Raw genomic sequence first — 24295 nt, 5'->3', positions numbered from 1 at the left:
AGGTATTGGTTCACCATGTAAGAAGTAGAAAGTACAGGTATTTGTGTTCAACATGTAGAAGTAGAAAGTACAGGTATTTGTGTTCAACATGTAAGAAGTAGAAAGTACAGGTATTTGAGTTCAACATGTAAGAAGTAGAAAGTACAGGTATTTGAGTTCAACATGTAAGAAGTAGAAAGTACAGGTATTTGGTTCAACATGTAAGAAGTAGAAAGTACAGGTATTTGAGTTCAACATGTAAGAAGTAGAAAGTACAGGTATTTGTGTTCAACATGTAAGAAGTAGAAAGTACAGGTATTTGTGTTCAACATGTAAGAAGTAGAAAGTACAGGTATTTGTGTTCAACATGTAAGAAGTAGAAAGTACAGGTATTTGAGTTCAACATGTAAGAAGTAGAAAGTACAGTATTTGGGTTCAACATGTAAGAAGTAGAAAGTACAGGTATTTGGGTTCAACATGTAAGAAGTAGAAAGTACAGGTATTTGAGTTCAACATGTAAGAAGTAGAAAGTACAGGTATTTGTGTTTCAACATGTAAGAAGTAGAAAGTACAGGTATTTGAGTTCAACAGTCATGAAGTAGAAAGTACAGGTATTTGTGTTCAACTATGTAAGAAGTAGAAGTACAGGTATTTGAGTTCAACATGTAAGAAGTAGAAAGTACAAGGTATTTGAGTTTCAACATGTTAAGAAGTAGAAAGTACAGGTATTTGGGTTCAACATGTAAGAAGTAGCAAGTACAAGGTATTGGTTAATGTAGAGTAGAAGTACAGGTATTTGTGTTCAAATGTAAGAAGTAGAAAGTACAGGTATTGAGTTCAACATGTAAGAAAGTCGAACAGTACAGGTATTCTGTGTTCAACATGTTAAGAAGTAGAAAGTACAGGTTATTTGGTTCAACATGTGAGAAGTTGCAGTACAGGTATTTGTGTTCAACATGTAAGAAGTAGAAAGTACAGGTATTTGAGTTCAACATGTAAGAAGTAGAAAGTACAGGTATTTGAGTTCAACATGTAAGAAGTAGAAAGTACAGGTATTTGTGTTCAACATGTGAGAAGTAGAAAGTACAGGTATTTGAGTTCAACATGTAAGAAGTAGAAGTACAGGTATTTGGGTTTCAACATGTAAGAAGTAGAAAGTACAGGTATTTGAGTTCAACATGTAAGAAGTAGAAAGTACAGGTATTTGGGTTCAACATGTAAGAAGTAGAAAGTACAGGTATTGAGTTCAACATGTAAGAAGTAGAAAGTTCAGGTATTGGGTTCAACATGTGAGAAGTAGAAAGTCAGGTATTTGAGTTCAACATGTAAGAAGTAGAAAGTACAGGTATTTGTGTTCAACATGTGAGAAGTAGAAAGTACAGGTATTTGTGTTCAACATGTGAGAAGTAGAAAGTTCAGGTATTTGAGTTCAACATGTAAGAAGTAGAAAGTACAGGTATTTGAGTTCAACATGTAAGAAGTAGAAAGTACAGGTATTTGAGTTCAACATGTAAGAAGTAGAAAGTACAGGTATTTGTGTTCAACATGTGAGAAGTAGAAAGTACAGGTATTTGAGTTCAACATGTAAGAAGTAGAAAGTACAGGTATTTGGGTTCAACATGTAAGAAGTAGAAAGTACAGGTATTTGAGTTCAACATGTAAGAAGTAGAAAGTACAGGTATTTGGGTTCAACATGTAAGAAGTAGAAAGTACAGGTATTTGAGTTCAACATGTGAGAAGTAGAAAGTACAGGTATTTGAGTTCAACATGTGAGAAGTAGAAAGTACAGGTATTTGAGTTCAACATGTAAGAAGTAGAAAGTACAGGTATTTGAGTTCAACATGTAAGAAGTAGAAAGTACAGGTATTTGAGTTCAACATGTGAGAAGTAGAAAGTACAGGTATTTGAGTTCAACATGTAAGAAGTAGAAAGTTCAGGTATTTGGGTTCAACATGTGAGAAGTAGAAAGTTCAGGTATTTGAGTTCAACATGTAAGAAGTAGAAAGTTCAGGTATTTGAGTTCAACATGTAAGAAGTAGAAAGTACAGGTATTTGAGTTCAACATGTAAGAAGTCGAAATAAAAAGTCATCAGAAAAATAAGTAGTGGAGTAAAGTACTGATACCAGAACAATGTACAGTACTTAAGTGCAGTAACAAAGTATTTGTACTCCACTACTTCCTCGCTCTGACCATGTGTCAGCGGTGAGGGATAAACGAGGGAAGAGAGGAGGGCAGACGTGTGAAAAGAAAACATGTCGAGTAAGCAGAGAAGTTGTGTGAATGCAGCAGTCCTGTCCCGCTCCCCATCGATCGCCATGAGGTGCTGGATCAGTCAGCTTTATTTCACCCGGCTCCCAGCATGCAACATGCAACACACACGTCAGCAAACACCACAGACACCACACAGAGAAAGGAGCGATACACTAAACAGGCAGCACTTTACAAACAATCCTGACATATAACGATACACAGATTAGGAGCTCATCCATTACTCACTCGATATAATTGTTCTAAATTGCTCACACACTTAAACTGCAACTTAAGACACACTTTGCATAGTTCAATAGTGGCATTGTTGTCATAAAGTGCTGCTTTTGAAACTGCTGAACACAGTTGATGCTCAGAGACACGAACAGACATTCTCTGGTTGCTCTTTAAAAGACGGGATTGCCTTATTTTGGAGATCAATAGATAGAAAACTGTTTCATTTGGCTTTAGAGATCTTATCTGCCGTCTTTCACAACAACAGCTCACCTGCACTGTTTTTTCTATTGGTTGTGGCATTTCGTCTACAATGAAATAGAGTTTTAAGTATAACTAAAGACTGATATTTTGCGAAACGTATCCAGGGTAAGGATTTGTAAGCATATTCTATTTTGTATTAATATATTATGAAATTAATCTGTATTCCAACAAAAAACTGGAATTGTTTATAACTGATCATTTGCTTATTTGTATGTATTGTTGTATAGATGTTACAACTATACAGAGCTTTGGCAATACTGTATGTAAATATGGGCATGCTAATACAGCTTTTGAATTGAATTGTAAGCGTGGGAAAAACTGATGCTTGGGCTTGTAAGAGAGTTTGGGCCATTATCTTCTTTGAGATAAATATATGTGCAATTCCAATGGCCATGGTCAAAATGGTGGTCACGGCCATTGCACTCAAGTCCTACTTTCCATCAGTGCACATTTGTGGGTGACGTGGATAACATGTGGTTTCAGTTCAACAGCGCTTGAGAGTCTTCCTCGGTCTGCTGCCACATGCTTTTGTGGATCCGCTCTGTATGACTTTAACTCTAATGCTAATCATTTGGTCATCACCCTGACACATTATTAATAGTTAGCCGTTCCTGTAATTGATTTGCATTGTTTGGCTTTTCTTTTACACTTTGATTTATATTCTATCTGTTAGATGTTTGTTCTTACTCAGTTTTCACTGCATAATAAGGGCACATATTTGTCTTTATATGAGAACGCATGAACCACAAAGAGGTGATTAATCATCAGATAGTTTTAAACCACCATAGATAAAGTGAATCTCAATATAGACCAGGGGGGTCAAACTCAATTTCATCGCGGGCCACATTAGCATCATGCTTGCACTCAAAGGGCCGGTTAAGACAATATAAAAATACATATATAAATATTTAATATATATAAAATAATATATTTTATTACATTACTGCCTCTGCATTGGATTATTATCACATAGGGTAATAACTCCATAATTAACTACGTCTGAAAGCAGAAGTCTACGGCAAATAATTGCAAGTCTCTTCGGTGAGAATGTCACAAAATTATTTTTTTTAAAAAGGCAAATTCTGAGAAAAAGGCATATTTGAGATGCATTGTGGGACATGTAGTTTATGGGCAACGTGCTTCTGTAAATCGACATGTAACCATATAATAAACATATTCTTTGCAAGGTCTTGCGGGGCCGCATGAAATGAAGTCACGGGCCGGATTTGGCCCCCGGGCCTTGAGTTTGACCCCCCTGATCGAGACGTTTTCAAATAATTGATGAGAGAATTGTTGTGCGAAACACAAACATCTACTTCTTCTTCTATTTTAATATGAACCCGTTATAAGTTCTGAACGTCAGAGTGTTTTGAGTAGCAGCTGATTCCCCTTCCTGCAGCTCTTACACTCCGGCTCTCTGGAAGTTGACTTTCTGACAAGTTGATGCAACTCCTGCGATGAGATTTCTCACCTCTCTATGTTTAACTCATGACTCACTTTCCTTGTCTATCTTTTCAATTTCTTTCCCTTCTCTTGCAAAAGGCTGAGCTCTAATTGTTCCCCATATGTTCACCTAAGAAAAGTAAAGCTGTGTCCTGTAAAAGACCCCCATCTAATTCTTCTACAATGTGTTTTACATATGTTGCTGTTGCAGGCAGAGGCTTCCCGCAAAAAACGTGTACTACTACCGCTCTCCGGACCACCGGCGCAACTACGTCATGTCCTTCGCCTTCTGCTTCGACCGGGAGGACGAAGTGTACCAGTTTGCGTACTGCTACCCATACACCTACTCCAGACTGCAGCACTACCTGAACAGCCTGGAGCGCAGGAACCTGCCCTTCCTGCAGAGGGAGCAGCTGGGCCTCAGCGTGGTGAGTGGGGAGGGGGAGGGCTGTGAGGGGGGGGGGAGTTTGGATCATTTCCAACCAGCTGAGTGAACTATGGTCACACTCCCAGCTGAATAAGGCTCCTACTTTAAGGGGTTTTGAAACAGCGGCAAGCTTTGGGACAAACTCCCTTCTCTCTCAGTCCTGATTTCTCCAATTGTCCAATCTGCATTTGGCACAACAAAGCGTTTGATAATTATACATTTAATTGATATATTTGTGCTTTTCTAAATTCTCAAAGACACCTTACAAGCATACAACAAACCTACTGCAGACTTACATAGATATAAATCTTTAATTTGTCATTGTACAGGTACAACGAAATTACAATGAACTCAAGGTGCCAACACGCAACAACAAGACACTATGAAAACAAGAAATGGGACTTAAATAGACGTGATAGGGAATATGTACATAGATAAATAATAAATTAAATTGCACGATTCCCCTCGTTTTGCACGGAAGGCTTATATAATTTAAATATTAGCAGCGTTTAGTGCACATATGGCCCTGGGAAAAAAACTGAATTTGAGACATCAGTGAAACGAGATGACATTAATTGAAAGAAAAGACAAAAGAACAGAAAACAGTGAGAATATATTTTTTTTTTTGCAAACCTCTTTTCGTTTATAAATCTGACGTTTATGACGAGCTGCTCGGTTTTTGCACCAGTCCATGTTCAAAACTTTACAATCAATTACACATGTTTTTTATAGGATGAAAAGGGGTATATAAGTAAGAACAATAAAAACACAAGACATTCAAGATGACAATATAAAATGTATTTTCTTTTCTTATTTTGCACAAATTTCAAGTCAAAGTTTCCACGGAAATGTTTCTACACAGCGTTTCATGACCTATACAAACAGTGTTGCACACGGTAAGGTGGTTAAGTCCTGACGTGTACAGACTCCCTGATGGAGGGTTTAATAACTCCCACTCCCCACTATAGTTGGTTTGGAACGGCACTAAATCTGGCGGACCCTCAAATGCACAAACGTGTGTGTGTGTGTGTGTGTGTGTGTGTGTGTATGTGTGTGGGTGTGTATGTGTGTGGGTGTGTGTGTTAATCAGCAGCGCTCTCACCTCAGCAGTAGGAGTCGGTGTATCATACGCGCTGCCTCCAGTCTTGTCTGTTCTTATCAAATAATTGTAGGAGAAAAACTCATTAGAAATGCTTGAGAGATTACCACTTCTTCTTCTGTCCTCCAACATTTGTCAGAGAAAAGCTCGCTGTCGGGGGGGGGGGGGGGCACCATGAAAGAACAGGTATTTTTAAGGAGCATCTGACTGTAAATATACTGAGGAATTTAGAAAAACATGGCATGAAATAGTTGAGAAAACCTTTTTTAATGAAATATCTGGTAACCTGCAGTGACACTAAGACGAGGAGATGAGGTGTTTCAGAGTCTAATGGCTGGTCATATTTCAAAACCAGATTAAGTTACATTTCCAGAAGAAGAACCACCTTTTATCTTTTGTTTTGCCCTCAAAATATAATACTTAAAGGTCCCATGTCATGGCCATCTCTACTGATCATAATTCCATTGTTGAGGTCTACTAGAATAAATGTATATTGTGCAATGTTCCAAACTCTCATTGGTTTCTCACAGCATCTCTGTATAGTCTGTGTATTCACTCTCTGTCCTACACGGCTTGTTGGAGCTCCTGCCCCCCCCCCCCTGTGAGCCCAGTGTGCTCTGATTGGTCGGGACGTTGCGAGGTTCGCTGCTCACTGAGCTGGCTTACTGGTGTGGTTTCCGGGTCGGCGATACAGCGCGAAACTCATCCTGAGCACACACACACTCACAGCCGAAGTCAAAACAATAAGTGTGGCTTGATATTGAGAAAGAAAAAGGTTTCTAACGCTGTGAGAATGGGTCTGCGGAGAGCGTTTCTCCACCATCCCAACTCGTCTATTACCAACCAGGGAGCTCTATGCAAGTCAATGGGACTCCCTGTTAGTTGAAACTGTACGCTAAAGGTCCTGGTGTGTGAGGAGCTCCGCGGATTGGTCCATTTTGATTTGTCCATGACGTCATGCGGTTCCCGGAAGAAACAAATGGAAAAAGAGAGATCTCCAACGAGGCGTTCTGGGGCAGCACAGACAGGTCTTCTCTGTGTTAGAGTTTTACTCGCTACAGAGTGTACTTTGAGGGTTTGTGACTCTGCAGACCGTTCACATGCAGAAACACACAAGGGGACGGGTGATAACCGGAAAAGCATGACATGGGACCTTTAAGATTTCCATTTTGGTCACCTTTGTGCTTAGTAAGCTTATACAGTACAGGCCCCCACATTTCAGATGGAAATGACATTACCATTTTGGAAGTAAACATTTCCAAAACAACCAAAGAAAATAAAAAATACAAGAGCAGAGACTCAGAAAGCCAAACTGTGTGCAGACCATTATGTTGTTTTTATGTTGTCGAATGTCAAAAAGTGGCCTTTTTTGCGTCATGCTGGGATCACATGATGCACGCACAGTGTGGGCAGCACGGCACAGTGAAAACATTTACTCCGAATGTTAGAGGAGTGCTGGTTCCCATAAACCACAGACTGAGGCTTTTCATTCAGCAGCTCAGTGTGGCGACTCGTTCCACTACCCCCCTCTTACAACTCCAACTGTCAATATGTCTTGTTTTGAAGTTGCTTCCACATTGACTCTTCATCTGTGAGAAATAAGTAGCATGTTGTCTGCCTGCTTTCAATAAAAGAGTGATTCCCAATTGAATACTTACAAACAATGCGAAATGATGCATTTGTAGTAACAAGGAGGTCTTCATCAAAATGATAACATTCACAATAATCGTCCCAAAGTTCATTAATGCATCGTGTCCGGGATTATTATGTGTTTCATTTGATTTCATTTCGTCCTAATCGGGCTATGCAATAATTGAAATGGTCTGTGAAGTGCAATATGGACAAGTGCAATACCTTGATCTCTGCAATATAAGGTAAAGGCAAAAGACATCGAGATATCATTCTACATTTATTAGTGCATGGCTGTGGAGAAGTCCCAACTTACAACATTGTGTTTTACAGACCTAATACAAAATCCTTGTTTAGTGTAGATCCTCAAAAATACTATCATTTTGATATAATATTCAGTCTTAATGTGAATAATGTTCCATAAATGATCATTATTCATATCAATATTATCACAGTTAGTTTTGTTTGTCTAATCAAGGAGACCGAATTTACAATACTGTTTTTTGGGGCGAGAACGTTCCTTTATTTTAGATGCAGAGTTGAACAGTGAAGTACCCTTTAATACCTATACATGCCAACATGTACAGTATCTAATATGTTTCAGATTATAACTTAAAGTGTGGTAAGAACCAAAGATATTTTGGACCCCCACATTTTAAGTCTTGGCATTACTCATTCATTAGTTAGACGCTTTTATCCAAAGCGACTTACATACATTCAGTACTGTGGGCAATCCCAGGGTGTCTTGCCCAGGGACACAACGACATGCTGACTGCAGTGGGGTTTGAACCTGTGACCCCTGATTCCAAGTCCAGCACACTACCCACTGAGCCACAGCTCCATGCTTCCAAAGCTCACAATATGTCCCCCACTTCTGTTGTAAATGATTACAGCTACAATAATCTGTTGCCACTCGACAGCCAAATTAATAAAAACCAGCACGGAAATAAAAGGGAAATTCTGTATTCAGATTCTGTTCTGAACTGTTTGTGTGAACATCATATTGTAAATACGAGCTTTACAATCCTGCCTGCACTGTTTCTGCTTTATTTTGAAGCCACATGGTTTCGAGACAGAGGGAACAGAGAGAGGACAGACCGGCTTGCTTTGGCTCACAGAGTCAGAATTAGTATTCATAGTCATAGAGACGTTTTATGGCCGTATTTTTCTCTTTATGTTCTCTGGGCAGACAGCTCAGCCCCACCCTCTCATATCTCTTCCTCTGGCTGCTCCCTTTCTCTATCTCATGCACATGTGTAACTCCCACACACACACACACACACACACACACACACACACACACACACACACAACACACACACACACACACACACACACACACACACACACACATACCATGTATACATTTTAATTTTAAATGTATTTAACCTTTATTTAACCAGATAAAAGCATTGAGATAGAATCTCATTTGCAATGCTGACACTACATGCACTACATTGCAGTCGCTACATTGAGCACATTAGGACAGTAAGAAATGTGCACTACTTATTACTGCAAGAGCAGCTGGTGGTAAGGACCTCAGACATCTTCAATTTAAAACATGCAATAGGGACAAGTGCCCTCAGTTTGAGGCTTGATTGAAGGTCATTCCAAGACCAAGGACCAGAATGAAAAAGACTCCTTTTCCCAGCCTCAGTCCGCACAGCAGGAACCTGGACCTGTATCCAGGCTCTGGATCTGAGGCTGTAAGAGTCACAAACTGGAGCAAATCTGGCACATATGTACAGTGGAAGCTTACCTAAAGTGGCTTTATACATTAATAACAACCAATGCTGCATCCTACGCATACTAAGTGAGGACCATCCAGTTAGGCTATACAGTGTGCAATGATGAGTCCTATAGGGTGCATTTGATATGTATCGCAGTGCAGCATGGTAGAGTGGGTCAAGTTTACTTCAGGGGACATTACATTGACTTACATGCATTTCCTGGAGACTTATCCTAACCTTAACCATAACCAACACATGCCTAACCCTAACCCTTACATAGTCTTCACCCTAAAATGAATGATTCCCCTCATGGGGACCGCCATTCCCCACACGTGACTGTGTAAACAGATGTAGGTCCCTACAAGGATAGTAATGCTAGGACACACACACACACACACACACACACACACACACACACACACACACACACACACACACACACACACACACACACACACACACACACACACACACACACAGGTTAGAAGGTAGGGGATGAGGAGGAATGAGAAGAGCTTTCTGGCTCACATGAAACTTCAAAGATGTCTTTGCAGTGACACCACAATAGCTTTAACCTTCTAATGGGTGCAGTTATCTCATGAGGATGGAAATGAGAGCCAGAGCCATTTGCACTGGCATTCTTCTATCTTGCTGACTCATTTGTTTTCTGTAATTTATTCCTCTGTACAGAATCACTAAACTGTCTGCCACACGGAGATACTGTGAAACAAAAAAAAGCGTTCTTCATCATTATTAACGAGGAAGTATTACTCATTTATAAAGCAGGTGTGTTATTTACGATCCAACTCAAACCAATGGTCACAGAGTGAGAATAATATTGATGCAGGTTGAATTTTATCCAGCTAAGTGAGAAGTCAGTTTAATTGAGAGAGAAAGACAGAGGGACAGAAACAGGAAGAGAGATGTAACAATTCGGGATGAATGAAAAGGGCAAAGCCAGGTGGATCTGAATGTCATTTTCAATTTCCATGCAGCCACTCAATTATCATATTACTCACTTTAAAGGGGCCCTAATGTGCTAATTTGCAGGTGTATATCAGTAGGTAGTGTCTCTACTTTAAAGAGTCCCCTCCTGCTGATGTTCAGGTGTATATCAGTGTGTAGTGTCTCTACTTTAAAGAGTCCTCTCCTGCTGATGTTCAGGTGTATATCAGTATGTAGTGTCTCTACTTTGAAGAGTCCTCTCCTGCTGATGTTCAGGTGTATATCAGTATGTAGTGTCTCTACTTTAAAGAGTCCTCTCCTGCTGATGTTCAGGTGTATATCAGTATGTAGTGTCTCTACTTTAAAGAGTCCTCTCCTGCTGATGTTCAGGTGTATATCAGTGTGTAGTGTCTCTACTTTAAAGAGTCCTCTCCTGCTGATGTTTTAGGTGTATATCAGTATGTAGTGTATCTACTTTAAAGAGTCCTCTCTGATGTTCAGGTGTATATCAGTAGTAGTGTCTCTACTTTAAAGAGTCCTCCTCTTGCTGATGTTCAGGTGTATATCAGTATGTGTGTCTCTACTTTAAAGAGTCCTCCTCTGCTGATGTTCAGGTGTATATCAGTATGTAGTGTCTCTACTTTAAAGAGTCCTCCTCTGATGATGTTCAGGTGTATATCAGTATGTAGTGTCTCTACTTTAAAGAGTCCTCTCCTGATGATGTTCAGGTGTATATCAGTATGTAGTGTCTCTACTTTAAAGAGTCCTCTCCTGCTGATATTCAGGGTGTATATCAGTATGTAGTGTCTCTACTTTAAAGAGTCCTCTACTGCTGATGTTCAGGTGTATATCAGTATGTAGTGTCCCTCTACTTTAAAGAGTCCTCTCCTGCTGATGTTCAGGTGTAATATCAGTATGTAGTGTCTCTACTTTTAAAGAGTCCTCTCCTGCTGATGTTCAGGTGTATATCAGTATGTAGTGTCTCTACTTTAAAGAGTCCTCTCCTGCTGATGTTCAGGGTGTATATCAGTATGTAGTGTCTCTACTTTAAAGAGTCCTCTCCTGCTGATGTTCAGGTGTATATCAGTATGTAGTGTCTCTACTTTAAAGAGTCCTCTCCTGCTGATGTTCAGGTGTATATCAGTATGTAGTGTCTCTACTTTAAAGAGTCCTCTCCTGCTGATGTTCAGGTGTATATCAGTATGTAGTGTCTCTACTTTAAAGAGTCCTCTCCTGCTGATGTTCCAGGTGTATATCAGTATGTAGTGTCTCTACTTTAAAGAGTCCTCTCCTGCTGATGTTCAGGTGTATATCAGTATGTAGTGTCTCTACTTTAAAGAGTCCTCTCCTGCTGATGTTCAGGTGTATATCAGTATGTAGTGTCTCTACTTTAAAGAGTCCTCTCCTGCTGATGTTCAGGTGTATATCAGTATGTAGTGTCTCTACTTTGAAGAGTCCTCTCCTGCTGATGTTCAGGTGTATATCAGTATGTAGTGTCTCTACTTTAAAGAGTCCTCTCCTGCTGATGTTCAGGTGTATATCAGTATGTAGTGTCTCTACTTTAAAGAGTCCTCTCCCTGTTGATGTTCAGGTGTATATCAGTATGTAGTGTCTCTATTTTAAAGAGTCCTCTCCTGCTGATGTTCAGGTGTATATCAGTATTGTAGTGTCTCTACTTTAAAGAGTCCTCTCCTGCTGATGTTCAGGTGTATATCAGTATGTAGTGTCTCTACTTTAAAGAGTCCTCTCCTGCTGATGTTCAGGTGTATATCAGTATGTAGTGTTTCTACTTTAAAGAGTCCTCTCCTGCTGATGTTCAGGTGTATCACTATGTAGTGTCTCTACTTTAAAGAGTCCTCTCCTGCTGATGTTCAGGTGTATATCAGTATGTAGTGTCTCTACTTTAAAGAGTCCTCTCCTGCTGATGTTCAGGTGTATATCAGTATGTAGTGTCTCTACTTTAAAGAGTCCTCTCCTGCTGATGTTCAGGTGTATATCAGTATGTAGTGTCTCTACTTTAAAGAGTCCTCTCCTGCTGATGTTCAGGTGTATATCAGTATGTAGTGTCTCTACTTTAAAGAGTGCTCTCCTGCTGATGTTCAGGTTGTATCTCAGTATGTAGTGTCTCTACTTTAAAGAGTCCTCTCCTGCTGATGTTCAGGTGTATATCAGTATGTAGTGTCTCTACTTTGAAGAGTCCTCTCCTGCTGATGTTCAGGTGTATCTCAGTATGTAGTGTCTCTACTTTAAAGAGTCCTCTCCTGCTAATGTTCAGGTGTATATCAGTATGTAGTGTCTCTACTTTAAAGAGTCCTCTCCTGCTGATCTTCAGGTGTATATCAGTATTGTAGTGTCTCTACTTTAAAGAGTCCTCTCCTGCTGATCTTCAGGTGTATATCAGTATGTAGTGTCTCTACTTTAAGAGTCCTCTCCTGCTGATCTTCAGGTGTATATCAGTATGTAGTGTCTCTACTTTAAAGAGTCCTCTCCTGCTGATCTTCAGGTGTATATCAGTATGTAGTGTCTCTACTTTAAAGAGTCCTCTCCTGCTGATCTTCAGGTGTATATCAGTATTTAGAACACAGGGATTTTAGCCTTTGCAGACCATTGACATGCAAAAAAACCAGGTTAACCATGTTCTTGTAAAATGAAATAAGATGAACAGAAAGTACAGATAAATACTGTTTAGTGGAATATAAAAATGATCAATTTTTTGCAAATTTGATTAAATATTCTAATGACACTTACATCTATTCACCCATTGAATCCCTAAAACCATATCACCTACTGTTGAAACCGTGGTTGTTTTGTTTGATCCTTCATTTTGAAATACATATTAGATCGGTCATCCAATCTTGTTTTCGTCATCTGAGGAATACTGACACAATCTGTTCATTTCTGAGCTCCACAGTCCACAGTCTATCGTACACACTTTCATTTCCTCACATTTAGATAACGGTGTTGGGCTCCTAACTGCCACGAGTCAGAAAACAAGTCACCGACTGCAATCTGTGTACAATGCAGCAGCGAGAGCATACGAACAAAAACATAAAATATAACCACACTTTTAATGTTGTTATAGTAGCAACACCCACACTTTATCTCTTAAATTAGATTCCATATTCAAGTGTTTTATTGTCATATGCACAGTACATATAGTTATGGCAATGACCATCTTCAATTCCAAGCTCCTCCAACAATGCAACATATTATATAAAGCACATAAGACAAATATACAATTAAAATAGTGCAAGAAATAGTAGGATAGATTAGAATAAAATAGTGCAGATTATGTTGCAAGACCAGTGTGAAAGTAGTCCAGATTAAGTCAACTATATACAATTATGGAGGAAATTCCACACGAAATCAACCTCTATGGTTAGAAATGAACAAATATAGACGTTTAAAGCAAAGTTGTTATTTAATAAAGTCAAAAGAAGTCAAAGCATTTAACAGAGTTAATCTATTTCAGCTGAAAGGACAGAGTCTTTCACCAGCAAGGTATTACAAGATCTGATGACATTACAAGAGAAGATACAAGCACTGTATACACTCAAAAATAAAGGAAAGGGGAAAGTCTCAGCAAGGGAATTTACATTACAGGCTATTGAAATGTTGTCCAGACGGGCGAAACGTGCATACGGTAATTACAAACCTAACATTGTCACGACTGGACTGCGAGGTATATATAGGACCCAAATGCATAAGATATGTTGAAAGCAGGAATCTTTTATTTCCAGAACTAGGCCAGGCAAACAAAGTCAAAACTGGGCAAGACAACACGTCGCTCAGAACATAAACCATCCAACAATGTCAAGAAACTCAGAATGACAGACAGAAAATCTGTTTACATGTCACTTGTCAGACGCTTTTATCCAAAGCGACTCACATACTCAATACTGTGGACAATCCCCACAGGAGCAATTTGGGGTGAAGTGTCTCAGGGACACAACGACATGCTGACTGCAGTGGGGTTTGAACCTGTGACCCCCTGATCCGAACAATGGTCGAAGAGACAGCCTTCTGTCTGTTCTAAGGAAGTGAATATTAAGCAGCTAGGTGGGAATTCAAACTGTGGGGAAATCAAACCAGAGAGGGAAGTTACAGTGATGTCTATATTATAATTAAATTAGACTTTATGATACATTTCTACAATACATGTCAGATAAATAAATACCATAAGCTCAATGATGTTTCTACTGTGCCCTTTTCAACAGCCTGTAGTCCTCCTGCAAGACAAAGTCACATAGTTAGCTGTATACATTTGGGGGAAATGTGTGTTTTCTGGTGCAGAGTTAGAGGAGATAACACTCTCCTATCTGAGCTTTAGACATAAGGAAACCAGCAGCCAGAATATCTCTGTCCACCGGTTATAAAACCCACCTACCAGCACCTATAGCTTACTGATTACCCCATTATATCTGTCTTGTTTAATCGGTGCACACTAGAAGTGTGAACACAACAATGTGCTTTTCAAGAAAGGGTTATGTGCCAGACAATTTCTTGGGCTAGTTTCCAGGCAACCGGTGGAAACTCAAGGAATGTTTTGCCTCCAGCAGAAAGATATAACGTCTGAAAACAAAAACATCCCGCTAAATGGCATTTAAAACAGCGGATTTGTACAGATTAAAAGTGTTCTATATTCAGAGCATTAATATAGCAGCAAGAATGTTTGATAGGTAAAGATAGAGTGGACAAACCTGAGCGGAGAATCAAGTCTTTCTGTGTGTTGTTAGAGCTTCTCTGATATGTGTATTTAGCCGCTCCAACAGCGCATGAATGTAACTGCATGCAAGTCGTTTTTTGTGGCTAGCTTGATTTAAAAACATACACATTAGCGATGCCTTACACTTTTTTTTCATCTAAGGAATACTGACTTCTCTTCATTTCAGCTTCAGACACACAGAATATATTGTAGACGCTTTTGTTTCCTCACAGAAGATGCCAGGCGAGTCCTTTTTTCATGTTGGCTGCCGCTCTCCAATGCAAAAATACATTGGTTACTTTTGTTAGCATTGTTAGCTGCTAGTTGCCGCCTTAGCCATCACCATGTTGATATCTACGTGAAGGAAATCCCTCAATTATTATGATCTGAATAACACATAAACAAACAAGAAATAATATATTGTGATGGTTTTTTAGCTTTGGAGATGATGGTAGATGTACTTGGCAGGGGCGGATCTACGGGGGGGGCAAGGGGGGCAGCTGCCCCCCCCCCCCCCCCCCACTGTAGAGCCTTGCCCCCCTAACTTTTGTTTCCCTAAAACTGTACTAAAACAAACCTACACTATTTCCACAAGCTTCTCAAGCAACAAAACAAGCATTACATTAGTTAAAAGTGAATCATTTTAAATATAATTTTAGGCCCGTTAAAAACGCAGCTACGGCCCTGCATTAAACTGCGGAGCGGCGTTCACACAGACTGCGGCTCACACCGCTGCAGAGAGGGAACGAGCTGTCCCAGCACCTATGGATCAGTTTCCCCTGGGAGCATTTCCCTTTCCACTAGTTTTGTTTTACTAAGGACGAGAGCTTGAAACTAAATATTAATAAAACGCTGCCGTTTGAATCGATAGCGTTTAACAGACGGGCGCTGTTTGGGGCGTTACGTTACAAAATACTACGCAGACAGCCTTAGCTGGGAGATCGATCACTTTGCTAAACTACGCGGTAGCCTACTATTAAATCCACGTAAACTACACATCACAGCCATGAGGCCAGATCAATGAAACCAGGATACATCCTTTACCGTAAAAACTGGATCCAAACACAGCTGCCTGTGTGCGCTTGATCAATACTTTCTGATGTTATATGATATGCTACATATTAGCTAGGCTACATGGCCCTAACGCGTAAAGTTATGCAAGCATTTGTACCAGTGCTTTTCACAAGTAGACTCTTGCAGGCGAGAGTATAGGAGTGATTCAACAACAACAAAAAGACATATGAGAAGTGATCAGGACGAACAGAAAGAGGAAAAGGAAAAGAGAGTTCACTGAAGAGACCAGGAGGGTCAGAGCAGGAGGAAGAGGAAGAGGAGGAGATGAAGAGACCAGGAGGGTCAGAGCAGGAGGAAGAGGAGGAGATGAAGAGACCAGGAGGCTCAGAGCAGGAGGAAGAGGAGGAGATGAAGACATTAGTGAAGACGAAGAAATGTATGTGAGGAATAAAGATGAAGTGTCAGAAAGAGGGACAGAGGCAGGGATCAGGAGGCAGATGAAACTCCAGCTGGACCACATGGTATGTTCTTATTCTCCTTACATATTCCATTACAGCAGCTCAATCTAGCAGCTCTTAGTATTGACAAATATTGATTGAAATGTGTTGCTGCACAGGTCACCTTTAGCTCTCTGAAGAGATGGGTGATGTCATTTGTGTACTTAATTATAAATTGAAATGTTGAGCTTGTCAATCTTAATCTGAAAATACAAAAACTGAAATATAGGTAAGAGAAGAAACTGACACTTTTGTGATGTAATTCCCTCAATGCAGATCACACATGGACTGATCCATTATTTTAATAGGAGGGTAAATGGTATGGCGTGACGGGGTTGAAACAAACTGAGGGACAATATTGCAATTTCATAGATAATTCAAGTATTTTTTCAGAATTTATTTTTGATCAGTTAAAGTTGACAAGCATGTGATTATATTAGCAGCAACATTTTGGGATAATTGGCCATTTTGATTGGTTTGATATTCAATTAATATGTAATAATGCTTAGTGAGGACATGCAAATATGTCTGTCTAATACTAAGAAAACCAATTTTTTTTAAACAAAATATATATTTAGTTTGACATTGTAATGCAAAAAAACCTGTTCCATTAATTCATTGCTTTAAAATACATTTTGTAGTTTCCTTTCATTTAAAATGGTTGAGGTAAGCTTGGGGGACTCAAAGGGCACCCGATTGTTTGTCTGAACACCTTGTTTCTCTTGTGCATTAAGAACACTTGTGTTAGGGCATGAATTAACAATAAATAGGTTATATACAGTATAAAATACCACGTACTGTCCGCCCTCCCATGCCACCCTGGCATGACCTCTTGCCCCCCCTTTGCCCCCCCATGTAAAATGTTCTAGAACCGCCACTGGTACTTGGTGATTTTAACAACAGGGCTATGCTAGTTTTATCCAGTTTAATCTAAGCTAAGCTAAGTAGCTGCTAGCCTTGTATATTTAACAAAGAAAGCGAAAGTGTTACCAATTTCAAAACTAACTATTGAGAGAATAATTGTATGTATTAATTATTGCTTGAAAAGCTTTACCAAAACACCTTCTATTAGTTTTTCATTTGGCTTATGTCATGTGTGTATTGATTTGTGTATAGCCTACATATAAGTATGTCGGTTTTTAGATAATAATAATAATACATTACATTTTTATAGCGCTTTTCCCAGTGCTCAAAGATGCTTTACACAAAATCAGAAACAGAAACAGCACAAAGAAAACAGATGAGTTTTGAGAGATTTAATGGTGATAATTACCCACAATGCCTGAAACATGGTTCTTGAAACTCATATAGACACAAAGCGGCACTCACAGACACACACACACACACACACACACACATGCACACACAGACACACACACACAGACACACACATACCATGTATAAATCACTTCAGGGGACATTACATATACTTACATGCATTTCCTGGAGACTTATCCTAAACCTAACCAAGTCTTCACCCTAAAATAAATTATTCCCCTCATGGGGACCTCCATTATGTCCCCATAAGGGATGCGAGTCCCCACACCCCAAACAGATGTAGGTCCCCACAAGTATAGTAATGCTAGGACACACACACACACACACACACACACACCATAAAGACAAACACCGAAAGATGTTCTCGTACTCCCCAGAGGCTTGGATTCTTCCTGTTTTGCTCTGGAGGGGAGAGTCTGGCGCCTGTACCATCCAACTTCTCCCCAAACACACACACACATACACACACATACACACACGCACAACCACATACATACGCACACACACACTCACACATACAGTACACACACACATACACACACACACACACGCACACACACAAACACGCACACATGCATGCACACACACATACACAAACATGCACACACATACACACACATGCACACACACATACACACACAAACACACGCGTGCACACACACATGCACACACACGCACAGACACATACACACACAAACACGCACACACACGCATGCACACACACACACACACCATAAAGACAAACACCAGAAGATTTTCTCGTACTCCCCAGAGGCTTGGATTCTTCCTGTTTTGCTCTGCAGGGTCCGTGGCCTTCGTCTGTGCTTCTGGTCGCTGTCTGTCTGAACATTTCCTTTTGTAGACCATCCTGACAGTATCTGGCAAAACCTCTCTCTCCCCCTGAGGCGTCCATGTCCACAAAGACACCGAGGAAGAGGCAACACGCATTTGACCTGCTACAACACCAACACAGCCTCTTTGAAAGGATGCCTACTCGATTCCTTCTTTCAAACTATTTCCTCATTTCTTCACAGTCCTCCAGTGTCCCCCGGCCATCGAGGATTGAAAGCACCTTATTTGCCCACCTTGTCTGTTGACAAAGCGTTTTCTTTTTCTCTCACCAGTTGGCAGTGTGTGCCCGGGAGTTGCGGAGGCAGCATTTTGAGTTTTCCTTCTGCCTTTTCCTCTGGGGGAAGGCAAGGGTACGACACTATTAGTCACCTCTGACACAGCACAGCCTCTGCCTGTAGAGCAGATGGAGAGAAAGTGTAAATGAGAGACCTGAGGGTGGCAGGGTGGACGGGACACACAGCAGCCTTAAGGTTGCCTGAGACCTTACCTACATGCAACTTAAAGGGGCCCTAATATGCTCATTTCCAGCGATCCATCTGAGTTTATATCAAACACAGCAGAGGTAAAATAAGTAAAAGTAATAAGAAGCAATACTAAATTGTACAAATAATGTTACAAGGAAAAGTCGAGCATTCAAAATCTTACTTAAACAAAAGTGCAAAAGTATTTGCAAAACAAATATGCCTAAAGTACCAAAAGTGAAAATACTGAGTATGCATTATGGCCTATTTCTGAATCACTTTTTATACAAATTAGTAATTTGATTTAATAAAAGTTATTTATATCTTATTAAGGAGGTCCTCTCCTGCTGATGTTCAGGTGTATATCAGTATGTAGTGTCTCTACTTTAAAGAGTCCTCTCCTGCTGATGTTCAGGTGTATATCAGTATGTAGTGTCTCTACTTTAAAGAGTCCTCTTCTGCTGATGTTCAGGTGTATATCAGTATGTAGTGTCTCTACTTTAAAGAGTCCTCTCCTGCTGATGTTCAGGTGTATATCAGTATGTAGTGTCTCTACTTTAAAGAGTCCTCTCCTGCTGATGTTCAGGTGTATATCAGTATGTAGTGTCTCTACTTTAAAGAGTCCTCTCCTGCTGATGGTTCAGGTGTATATCAGTAGTCAAGTGTCTCTACTTTAAAGAGTCCTCTCCTGCTGATGTTCAGGTGTAGTATCAGTATTAGTGTCTCTACTTTAAAGAGTCCTCTCCTGCTGATGTTCAGGTGTAGTATCAGTATGTAGTGTCTCTACTTTAAAGAGTCCTCTCCTGCTTGATGTTCAGGTGTATATCAGTATGTAGTGTCTCTACTTTAAAGAGTCCTCTCCTGCTGATGTTCAGGTGTATATCAGTATGTAGTGTCTCTACTTTAAAGAGTCCTCTTCCTGCTGATGTTTCAGGTGTATATCAGTATGTAGTGTCTCTACTTTAAAGAGTCCTCTCCTGCTGATGTTCAGGTGTATATCAGTATGTAGTGTCTCTACTTTAAAGAGTCCTCTCCTGCTGATGTTCAGGTGTATATCAGTATGTAGTGTCTCTACTTTAAAGAGTCCTCTCCTGCTGATGTTCAGGTGTATATCAGTATCAAGTGTCTCTACTTTAAAGAGTCCTCTCCTGCTGATGTTCAGGTGTGTATCAGTATGTAGTGTCTCTACTTTAAAGAGTCCTCTCCTGTTGATGTTCAGGTGTATATCAGTATGTAGTGTCTCTACTTTAAAGAGTCCTCTCCTGCTGATGTTCAGGTGTATCTCAGTATGTAGTGTCTCTACTTTAAAGAGTCCTCTCCTGCTGATGTTCAGGTGTATCTCAGTATGTAGTGTCTCTACTTTAAAGAGTCCTCTCCTGCTGATGTTCAGGTGTATCTCAGTATGTAGTGTCTCTACTTTAAAGAGTCCTCTCCTGCTGATGTTCAGGTGTATCTCAGTATGTAGTGTCTCTACTTTAAAGAGTCCTCTCCTGCTGATGTTCAGGTGTATCTCAGTATGTAGTGTCTCTACTTTAAAGAGTCCTCTCCTGCTGATGTTCAGGTGTATATCAGTATGTAGTGTCTCCATGATTTAATGTTCAAAAAGCTCTTTATTGCTGCAGCACCTCTTTTCACCCTCTGTCTGAAACCAGAGCCCAGTCTGCTCTGATTGGTTAGCTGGCCGGCTCTGTTGTGATTGGTCAACCGCTTAGAGAAGTCCCGCCCCTTAGCCTATCACGTACAATGTGATAAAGCACTAGAGAATAGAAAGGCAAGTGTTACAGAGTGATGTCACTATGTTACAGAAGTAAATAGAGGAGTCAAATGGAGGAAAAGAAACATTACACAAATACACACTATAGGAAGAGAAAACCCCCCAAAACACAATAAGGCCCTTTTAGAAGCCTGATGATTTGCTTGCTATTAGACGCCGTTCACACATTAAGAAACGCAGAATTACAGCGCAGAGATGTCAGGTCTGTTTTTCTCCTTTTGAAATCTCAGTATGACGGATCACTTGTATTGTGTGGAAGAGAGGCAGCGGTCACTGTCAGCCGCAGTGACTTAACATTACTTAGACTGTTGCGATTGAATTTTAGACATAATCCTGTCTGCTATCAGTGTCCAGGTACCATGTCTGCTCAGTGGGAGTGCAGTCTTGAAGAAAGGCTTTTTTTATTTATTTTTTAGAGGAGGGGAGTGGAGTGGGCACTGCAGCTATATCTGCCTGGCCGCCTCTCTCTCTCCCCTTATCTCTATGTTTGTACACTGTGTGCCGAGATCCAATCAATAGCCACTCCAGCCGTGGAGAGAGGAGAAGGTCAGCAGCCGCACTCGAGGAGACACAGAAAACATAGCAAACACACCACGTGTAACTTTTGTTCTACCGCGTTAATTATATATTATTATGATTTCTGTCTCGGAAGGACAAGCAACACTTTAAAATGCTACTTTTCAAAGGCTTTAGATAAATTACAATATCATGTTTAAGGTACAAAGTAAAGGTCAATTGGAGCTGGTTATTTGAGTAATTTACTCATGGTAAGCATTTGTAAAAGGATGCAAGTCCTTTGAGAGAAACACATCCAGATTACAGTCTTTTCTCTTTGCATTTTTTATAAGATAAGATAAGAAGTACTTTATTGATCCCAATTTGAGCGATGTTTGCGTTGTAGCAGCATAAAAAGACAAGGCATTGTGTTAGAGCCAGTATTTTGATTTGATAAGAAAGGCCACCTAATTGTGACGTCTGTAGTCAACGCACATTAAGGACTACAATTCCCAGGGCGCCTGTGCTAAGGCCACAGTGATGGGCAACCTGTTGAGACGCCGTCGAGGAAGAGTTTTTAACCGTACCGTACACGTACATACAAACCGTACAAGTAGCCTTTAAGTTATGAAGTTATAAGCTTTATCAAGAAAGAAAGAATACCTAAGTTGTTTGTTATTTTATTTGAGTTTTGCCTATTTCTTTTGAATATTGTAAAGGCCTATTTTCTTTGTTGCATGTGCAAAGGTTTGTTATTTTATTTTGAGCAAACACATCGCAACATCTTCTAAACCATCGGAGGCCAAGCCACACTTCAAACTGTGAGTGATTTAAAGGAAAGAAACGAGTTAGAACGGTCTGTTTAAGGCGTATAGTGGCTTGGTGGAAAAACAAGGACGTCAGAAATAACCAATTCATAATGTAAACATCTCAAATAGAAATAAAATAACATTAGTGTTGTCGAAATATTGTCTTTTTATCATCATACTGTATTTTGTATTTGAGCAGTTTTTACTTTTCCTCACAACCCTTTAGAGCATATGTAAAACTCGAGGCCCGGGGGCCAAATCAGGCCCTTGGTGGATTTAACTTCGGCCCGCAGGATAATTTCTAATTGCTATTAGATCTGGCCCTCCGGTATATTGCACGCACACCTTCACTCCATCCTGAGGGTCTCCTCCGCTCAGAGCCTGAGCCCAAACATTGATGACCTTGCCCCCAAGATGAGATGCCAAGTATCTGAGCTAGCATCACAGAGCAGCACACTGAGTTCAATGGATGCTTCCTTCTGCACTTTCTCTCTCAGGACAACAGGGCATGTTTGGTTTTCTCTTTGAGGGGAATAGTTTTCTTGAAGCTGTTGTTGGCCTGTGGAGAAATGTACTCATAAGAAATGACTCTAAGCTGCAGATAGAGCCATAAGAAATGAATGCAACTGATTATTTAATGTTGTTTTTATAGGCAATAATTGAAGCTTTGTTAGTTCCAGGTTTAATATGTGCAATAAGTTCATTTCAATAAGTTCTGCAATAAATATTGAACCAGTCCGGCCCTCGACTAGTACCCATTTTTGTATTTTGGCCCACTGTGTATTTGAGTTTGACCCCCCTGCTTTAGAGTCTTGTTTCAACCTAACTTAACTATAAAATAAATATATAATCGATTTAAACTGTGTCAGAAACACACACTTCTGCCACAGGGAATGTTGTACTTGTGTGTAACTGAGTGATTGACACCGTTCATATCTTCTTAGCAAGGGTTTTTCACATCACATACCCTCATCAAGTAATTTAACAGCATGCATTGTGACCAAGTGCCAGTTTTAATTACAGTAACTAATTAATGCCAACTTTATGTGAAAGCGGACTCTGAGAGTTCTTGACACTGCAGCTACTCTGTGAATGGCAGTGTGATTGGTTTGTAATGAAGAGAGCCCTCCAACTCCTGACTGCCTCTTCTAAAGGCCAACACCTGAATAGCCAATCAGCACTTTATCATGTGAATGGGGTTTTACTGCAAAGGGAAACCAAATGAGAGATGTTAGCATCTGTTTTATATTTTGAAAGGAAACTCCAGACATGGGAATCAGTCATACAGTTTATAGAGTTGTGCTTTAATTTAATTAACTTAACCACCGCTAAGCTAAAGGCGGACTTGTGTTCTGATATTTAAAGGTCACCTATTATGCAAAATCCTCTTCTTCATGTCTCTTCTACATCAACATGTGTCCCCTCTTCTTCATGTCTCTTCTACATCAACATGTGTCCCCTCTTCTCCATGTCTCTTCTACATCAACATGTGTCCCCTCTTCTTCATGTCTCTTCTACATCAACATGTGTCCCTCTTCTTCATGTCTCTCTACATCAACATGTGTCCCCTCTTCTTCCATGTCTCTTCTACATCAACATGTGTCCCCATCTTCTTCCGTGTCTCTCTACATCAACATTGTCCCCTCTTCTCATGTCTCTTCTACATCAACATGTGTCCCCTCTTCTTCCTTGTCTCTTCTACATCAACATGTGTCCCCTCTTCTCCATGTCTCTCTACATCAACATGTGTCCCCTCTTCTTCATGTCTCTCTAACATCAACATGTGTCCCCTCTTCTTCATGTCTCTTCTACATCAACATGTTGCCCCTCTTCTCCATGTCTCTTCTACATCAACATGTGTCCCCTCTTCTTCAATGTCTCTTCTACAATCAACAGTGTGTCTCCTCTTCTCTCATGTCTCTTATCTACATCAACATGTGTCCCCTCTTCTATCATGTCTCTTCTAACATCAACATGTGTCCCCTCTTCTTCCATGTCTCTTCTACATCAACATGTGTCCCCTCTTCTTCATGTCTCTTCTACACAACATGTGTCCCCTCTTCTTCATGTCCTCTTCTACATCAACATGTGTCCCCTCTTCTTCATGTCTCTTCTACATCAACATGTGTCCCCTCTTCTTCATGTCTCTTCTACATCAACATGTGTCCCCTCTTCTTCATGTCTCTTCTACATCAACATGTGTCCCCTCTTCTTCATGTCTCTTCTACATCAACATGTGTCCCCCTCTTCTTCATGTCTCTTCTACATCAACATGTGTCCCCTCTTCTTCATGTCTCTTCTACATCAAACATGTGTCCCCTCTTCTTCATGTCTCTTCTACATCAACATGTGTCCCCTCTTCTTCATGTCTCTTCTACATCAACATGTGTCCCCTCTTCTTCATGTCTCTTC

General features: G+C 40.2%; 1 protein-coding gene across 1 annotated transcript in view; it reads left to right on the top strand.

Annotated features, from left to right (window-relative positions):
* The window catches only part of LOC117536730 (cytosolic carboxypeptidase 6-like), a gene marked incomplete at its 5' end in the record, with an annotated part of 114574 nt that overhangs the window by 38044 nt on the left and 52235 nt on the right, over positions 1-24295 (top strand). Inside the window, one exon of the mRNA XM_034201719.1 lies at positions 4380-4596. Within this exon, the coding sequence (XP_034057610.1) occupies positions 4380-4596 (217 nt within the window). The remainder of the gene's footprint in view (positions 1-4379; positions 4597-24295) is intronic.

This window comes from Gymnodraco acuticeps, unplaced genomic scaffold, assembly GCF_902827175.1.
Source record: "Gymnodraco acuticeps unplaced genomic scaffold, fGymAcu1.1, whole genome shotgun sequence".
NCBI lineage: Eukaryota > Metazoa > Chordata > Actinopteri > Perciformes > Bathydraconidae > Gymnodraco > Gymnodraco acuticeps.
Note: the sequence above shows the minus strand (reverse complement) of the source record. Positions and strands in the feature narration are given on the sequence as shown.